The sequence below is a fragment of the Myotis brandtii genome, unplaced genomic scaffold (genome assembly GCF_000412655.1).
Source record: "Myotis brandtii unplaced genomic scaffold, ASM41265v1 scaffold105, whole genome shotgun sequence".
Classification (NCBI taxonomy): Eukaryota; Metazoa; Chordata; class Mammalia; order Chiroptera; family Vespertilionidae; genus Myotis; species Myotis brandtii.
Genome location: NW_005353538.1, coordinates 4,676,423 through 4,683,999, shown reverse-complemented (window position 1 = coordinate 4,683,999; position 7,577 = coordinate 4,676,423). Strand labels below are relative to the sequence as shown.

At 45.3% G+C, this 7,577-nt stretch overlaps 1 protein-coding gene across 1 annotated transcript in view; it reads right to left on the bottom strand.

Moving 5' to 3' along the window:
• CADM1 (cell adhesion molecule 1) overlaps nt 1-7,577 on the bottom strand; it is a gene marked incomplete at its 5' end in the record, with an annotated part of 349,313 nt that overhangs the window by 19,555 nt on the left and 322,181 nt on the right. Inside the window, one exon of the mRNA XM_005856899.1 lies at nt 3,328-3,360. Within this exon, the coding sequence (XP_005856961.1) occupies nt 3,328-3,360 (33 nt within the window). The remainder of the gene's footprint in view (nt 1-3,327; nt 3,361-7,577) is intronic.

Genomic DNA, 7,577 nt, shown 5'->3' with positions numbered 1-7,577 from the left:
GGAATCGGGAGAGGCCAGCTGACAGCAGTGCAGCAAAAGCACAAGCACTATTCCAGACCATAGGCATGCTGTCACCCAAACCCTCACACGGGGAGGGGGGTGGGGTGGAGAGGGGACACATAGGGCAGAAGAAGAACAAGGCACAAGACACAGACAGAGAAGCACCCACATTTGAACAGACAAGTAAAGACCGTCGCACGCACCCACACATCAATAGCCATCATGACAGGTACACCACCCGTGCTGGAAGTCACTCATGCACTTCTGCCATCAGGTTCAGACCAGGTGGGACCAGGGCATGGCAGGGTGTGCTCAGCATTGCTCGACATGCACACATAGCACAGGAGCCTTCCTGTCCAGGCCTTAAGGATGAGCTCCAAAAACACAAATGCGCAGGATCCTTCTTCAGAGAAAACCCCTTTGGCTACCTTAGTCTAAAAATTCCATTCTTACACGCCTGTCTATCTTCCCTACCAATTAGATCCTTAACAACACATAGTGGCTGATTGCTGTTTAGTTTCTTTTTGGAGAAAATCCATTTGATTTTGAATCATGCCCATGCACTTCTAACCTTACAAAACATGCTTATTGTTCCAATCAGGTATTGGTAAGAACAAATGGTCAACATACATAAACAACCAGTTTACTTCATACATACTTTAGCAACACAAGCTTGAATAAAGTGTTTTAATGAGTCTTCAAAGGGAAAGCTTTTTGTAAAAGTGGTTTTTTCTTTTAACAAAAGAGAAATATGGAAGGAAATCCAGTATAAAAACTCCTAAGACCAATAAAGCGGTCGCTGGCTGACCTGATGTGTCTTGTCATTTAAGTTGCCAAGTTTCCCAGGCCCAGGACTCCAGAGTGCACACAGCTAGGCTGTTCTCGGGTGACTCTAAGTCAACGGTAACTGCACTGAAGTGGGGTTTTAGCAATAATTCACTCAAATAAAATCCGTTTTCTAGCTTCATTTCCTTGGAAATCTGGCCCCTACTTTGTAGTTTCCACCACATTCCGATTACCATTTTACTCCTGACAGCTGACCTGGGGACTTTTCCCCTCGGCCAGTAAATTCTAAACAATAGTTTGTTTTTCATTAAAGCTCTTTGCTGGAGAATATGCTGTTCACAATAGTGGTTGGGCCCTTTTGGGAGGATGCTATGAGGATTTTAGGTGAATTGGAGAATGTATTCATAAATGTAGGCTATAGGGATCAACCTGGGTTTTCACTTCTCTCCTGATGTTAGGAATCATACATAGGATTAAAATATCGTATATATACACATATAGTGTGTCCCAAAAATGTATAGATATTTTGAATAATTATAAAGGCAGTGTTTATTAAAATACATTTCTTTTTCAAATTGAGCTATCTGCTGTTAAAGTGTGTATACATTGTTGGGGGACACCCTGTATTTACCAAAAGACTTGTACAAGAATGTTCATAGCAGTTTTATTCATAAAAGGTTATTCTTGCTGCCCAGTGTGCCTTCACTGAACCTCACCAGGAGGTCACCTCACTCCTCTCCCCAGAGAGGAAGCCCTCATCAGAATGGTGTCCTACACTCAGGACTGGCCCTGGAGCAAACTTCTCATTTTCCAGGTCAGGGGCATGTTTCCTACTGTGAACGCCCCACACAACTCCAGCTACTCCCCTTAGAGGCACATAAAAACATAGACTTTAGTGAAGGGACCTAGAAAACAGAACTTTGGAGTCTTAGGAAATACATGATCAATATTTCTTCAAAGATCTCACAAATTCAGGAATCTTATGGTTACATCTGACCCTGGAGTTAATTATGGGAAGCTCAGAACTCAAAGCATCTTAAAAAGAATAGAGCAAAATCTCTCGGACTACATTAAAATAGCCTTAAAGCTCTGAGAATAATCGATAAAAGTCAGGAAGTGCTCAATTAATGATGAAACCTACAAATAACTGAGCTTAATGGAGTGCAATCCTGGAGATGTAACAAGCACTATGGGGCATTAACCTTAGAAAGTGAAGTTTATACCTAATTGATTCCTCATGATTGTCAGTGTATTTGGCCCTTTAACTTGCTTTATGAACTTTCCCTTTGTGCAAATGGCAGGGAAGAGCAGGGTGAGCTGGGGCGGGGTGGGGAGGGCTATATGGCTGCACCCCTAAGTTTGTTTTGCTTTCTCAGAATTCCCTACCAGCACAGCCAAGCACCAAACCTGCCCCTCAAGGCCGGCTCAGAGGACAGGTTCTGCTCGGAGGTTTCCAGCGGGCGAGTCCTCCAATGTGGGCCTATTTAAGGAGCCAGGCTGCGCGAGGAAGAGCTGTTTCTCTAAAAGTTGAATGAACAGCACAGGGTTGGCTGGTCCGCTCCTGCCATTTAAGTGAGATTCCAACCCTGCACAACATGCACAGTGAGTTAAGTAGGCCCTTTACCGAGTAATCCCCTTGGATCCAATTATTAAAATTCAGCCCGTTTTAAACGGACATATCTGTCTCCTAGCACAGTATCAGCACGGTGAGATCTGCGCTAAGTGATGAATAATCTACAGATGAAACATGATTGTGATTTTCTGATTGGAGCGACATCAAAAGTTAATAGACTTATTCCAACTTGTCAGAGGTGGAATTGGGGAGAGGATGTCCCTCTGCCCATCCTGAGCTTTACCCTGCTTTTATCACCGTTTGGTTAAAATCTTAACTAACTTTTTAATATTTTTCCTACACGATACCTACACACAAATGATTTTTTTAAAATTCCCAGTTTATGCTGTTACAAAATACAAATGTGTCATTCTTGGTCTGGAGATGTTTCCTGGCAAATGTTAGCATAAACCTTTATGCTCAGAGGTGAAGGGTGAACCAGGACGGGCCGTGGAGGTAAACACAATCGGGGCACAGTGAACCGAAGAGCACGGCCCTCCTCAGCCCCGTGACGGGCAGGACGCTTCACCCCGACCTCCAGGCTCAACTGCTCATGCCCTCCCTCAGGCAGCTGGGACTCTGGCCGGGGCCTGGAATGTGGGCGCTACAATTTGTAGGCCAGTGTCAGTGTTTTAGAGCCCCGGTGCTTTAGTGTCGGGCGGGTTGTATGACTAAGGAACAGGTGCAAACTGAGGCTCCTGCCATCTAGCCAGTGAGGAGGCTGCCCTCAGATTGCCACTCTGGCCACTGGGCTCACAACAGAAATGACAAGACTCGCCATCTTTCAAGCCGTTAAGAATCGCGGCATGTTCGTGAGATGAGTCTACTTGGAACATGATCGCCCTTGAAGACTGCATTGCTCTTTTCCCAGGCTTGCCTTGCCTCTCAGCAGTGCTGAGCAAGTAGATAAACAGTAATGTGATACCAACCGTGAACTGCTGGCTCTGTCGTCGCCGTTGTGTCTACAGACAGGAACAGAGGATTGGAGGAAGGGAAGAAACAGGAGGAACGGCATGCAAAAAAAGGGAAAATGGAAAAAAATGGAACAGATAATATATGAGCAAGCTTTCAAAGAACATCGCGTGACAAGCAATAATAAATGAAAAGCAAAAAGCATTTGAAGTGAGTTGCACTGTTTTAAGACATGCCTTCAGCTCAAAGCTGCGAGCCAGTGGGGAGGACGGTAAGCCCTTTGGTTCTGGGGTCCTGCCAGGACACACCTACTTGCTGGCGTAGTCAGGGAACATGCAACGTGACGAGAAACACCAGTGCAAGCCCAGTAACTGGCGGACGGCTCCTAACGCATCAGGCTCAGGACTGGACACAAAAGCTGTCGGAAGCTGGCTAAACGATGCATTCATACATTCAAACATTGCCTTTGTTCGAACCCCACCCGCCGGCACTGGGGTCAGCACTGCCAGTCAGGCCCCCCTGAATCAGCTGCACTTTTGGATCATCTATGGCCTGTGCTCAGGTGCCCGTAGATGAATATATGGGTCCCAGTTTTCCACCCAGTGCTGTTCCAGCAGAACTTAGCTGGGCAGTTCTGGTAATCGGGAGGCCCTGGCAAGGAACATGGTCAAGGTTTTCAGATTCGTTCCTACACACACACATACACACACACACACACACACATGCACACATACACACATGCACACACATACACACGCACCAGTAAGCCACTCCTCATTCGCAGACCTTACTATGGCACATTTGAAGAGCAGGAGTCTGTCATGGAAACACCCATGTTAACTTGCCAGATGCCACTTCTAATCCCGTGACATCCAAAAATTAAAAGTCTCCAGCCAACCCTCGGCTCACAACTCAGAAGCACATGCGTGCTGCGAGCCGCCGGAGTGCTGCCTGCGCGGCTGCCTCAGGAGACTGTGCATGGACTTGTCACTGCCAAATGCTCCGTCTTCCTTCTAGCCCCGATGCAGGTGCGTGTCTCCTTCTTCCACGCCGGCCTTACTGGCTCCTCAAGGCGCTCCGTAAACGTGCTCTTTATTCTCGGCTACAGGGGAGGTGGCACACACATCTAGAAAACGCACAATGACATTCTTTTCCCAGCCACTTTAACACCACTCTTCTCGCCAGCGCCATACCGATGTCAACCCGCCCGGCCAGGCTGTAGTTTCTGTTCTCTGCCTCGCAAGCGCGTCTCCTTCCAGGTCCCCCTCGCGCGGAGGTGCAGCTCTGGGTGCCACTGCAGCAGTGACCTGTGCATTCTCTAATGCAGCTGTTCAGCTGGTCACTATTTTCACAGGTTTTGGAGATTTCAAAGGACTATTTCGGACTCAACACAGGCAATGTTTAAATGCACTGGAATGCTAGCATCACTTTTTTTTTTTTTGGTCAAATGAGCCTGGTGCTTCCCATTTGTAAGTATGACATGTGAACCGCACTGGTGTTCCCTGCAGTTGGCATAGTTTCCTTAGGATCCCACTCCATCAGAGCTCAGAGCCCTTCCCGGAGCGAGAATTAACCAAAAGTCTGAGCGGCTACTGTAGCATAATCTCACTTTTAACTGGGTTTTTGAAGAACAGAAGAAGGAGAGAAAAGCATAAAATTCACCACATAAGAACATGATACTTACAAGTCGAGTCTGTATGCATAAAATAGCAGTAAAAACACCCCAAATTGTACAGTTGAAACCTCTACACCAGATTCTTGTGACACAGTCCACACATGTCTTTACTTGAAATATCCAAGTCAAATGTTAGTTTGAGGTACTTCCAACTTCAAGGGCAAAATCCAATGCCCTTTGTACTGAAACACTTATACGCATGTTCACACATCGTGTAGCTAGGCATTGCTCCGCTCAACATTTACAAAAGGCAATGAACACTTTGGCTCGTTATTTTTGTAGTAGCGTTTCTAATATGCTTTATTTTCACCAAGTAAATCATTAGTAGAGAATGAAAGCAAGAGGGTGGAGTCCTCACAAAGAATAGCTTAGCGTTAACCAGTGACTCCCAATTTAAATTTACTGTCTCCCTACATCACAACTTCATGTCAGCTTATGATGAAGTCGGACTAAGTGGAGCTGGCCGTCAGCTTCCAGGTGGGTACGAGAACATAAATGAAGGCAAGTTCACGGTGCAGCTTGCTTCCCCATTCTGGGGACGGGAAACCCATCAATTGTACCCCAAAGGGCAGGAGAAAGGGAGGGTGAGAAGGAAAATCACTTCTCAAGCATTCCAGTCGAACAGCACCGTTTCTGCAGCTGGTAATGGTAGAACCATGATCGGCTGTGCAGCAGGAGATGCAGCAGAAACGAGGCTGTGGCTACAGAGTGTACACGCCTGAGGGTGTGTGCCTGAGCCGCTGGTCCCATTTCTCTGAGAGCATCTGCTATGCTACCTGAACAGAGGCTATTTCAAATAAAGAATTAAAAAAACAATTCTTTGGAAGTGACTTTGCGCTCCCCACAGGAGAGCACCGTGACAGAATCTAATTCTCCTTCATAATTGCATTACGACTTCATGCAGAAACCAACCCCGGCTCTGAAGCGGGGCCGCCTGTGCAGCGGGGATTATAAGGGGATCTTAATCAGAAGACTGGGGCGATGTGCAAGCCCACTCCTGTGAATCAACTCGGGGGGCCACGCAGTGTTTGGTAACGTTCTTGGTGTACAGCAGGCAACAGGCGAATAGTACATTTCCAATATAAGTTACAAATGCTACAATTAGCTTGAAAAAAGAGAGTGCCTAATTACCCTAACAGAGGCTTTTTCCAACTTCATTTTGGTGCTGCCTCTCAAGGGTCCCCTTTGAGCTGGGTCTACGGGGGAGACAGGCCCCACAAGGCTGAGCTGGACTTGCAGTGCTAAAGGGCTAGAAACAGAAAAGGCTTTGCCCAGCTACTGTCTTTATTTTAATTTTAATTATAATGAGGGCAAATTTATTGTACATTTGTCTTATGTGGTCAACACAAAACAATCCCATGTTCTTGAAAACCCAGCAAGTGTGCCCATCCTTACCAGTCACTCCCCAGCTGCTTTAGGAGTGGCATCGAGGTGTCCGAGGGCGGGCCCCACGCTGCTACTAGAAAGACGCATTTCACTAAATATGGACTTTTCTTCTTAGTCTCCCAACCACACAAACAATGTATGGGGCCCGAGCTCGAATAAATTAAACATCATCTATATTTCATGTTGCGGGAGATGATATTCACACAATGAAAGGCCCGACAATGTGTGATATTAGAGACACTAGCCATTTAACCAAGTAGAAAAGAAATTACTGCCTGAGAGGCAGCTGGGCAATATTTAGTTGAAACAGTCATGTGTAAGCTCCGCTGTGGCACATGCTAATCCTTTCATATGGATTCTCTCCAACTTAGAATTGTTCAACGAGTGTGACAGACTGGGGGTTTAAAGCTAATCCATAAATTAGTCCGCGCTCTCAAACACAACGGGGGCCATAAATGAAAATGAAAATCCTAGAACCAAATTAAATTCACAACCTTAAATACCTTCTCTTCTCCAGGTGCTGGGCGCAGCCCCTGCTCCGCCATGAGCCACTGCGAGGCTGGGGGGGGGGCGGGGTACAGAACAATGCCGTGTAATAACCACGAGCCCAATCTGCTCCAGAGCAGCGCTTAATTGTAAAGAATTTAAATTCCCCCATTTTGATTGTCATAAGCTTAAATGAAAGCATACTAAGCAGTCCAGACGCATTTTAATACACTTTCCCCAGTTTACTTTCTTAACTAAAGTTAATAAGGAGCCAATGGTTTTCTTAATTGAATTCCCCTTCAGTTTGTGTGAGGGAGCTGCCTTTAATCAAAGGCATGCTGTGCTGGCCAATATATCTATATCTATGTCTATATCTATATCTATATCTATTCTATATATTTATATCTAATCTATATCTATCTCTAACTCTATCTAATCTATGTCAATCTATATTTAGCATCACTCTATATCTAATCTATCTATATCTATCTATATCTAAAATCTTTCCTTTGTGTTTGTTTATTTATTTATACTTATTTGAAATCTACTGAAAGCAAAAGCACGTGCTGGAAAATTAAACTTCGAAATTTATTTTATACTGGTTTTGCAGTTAATTTTCTTTCCATCTATGTTGTGCTTTCATTAAACTCTGATTTCTCAGAGGCAGGAGAAGTGGACAGGGACAAAATGAAGGTAAAGGCCCAGTCAGAGCTACGACAA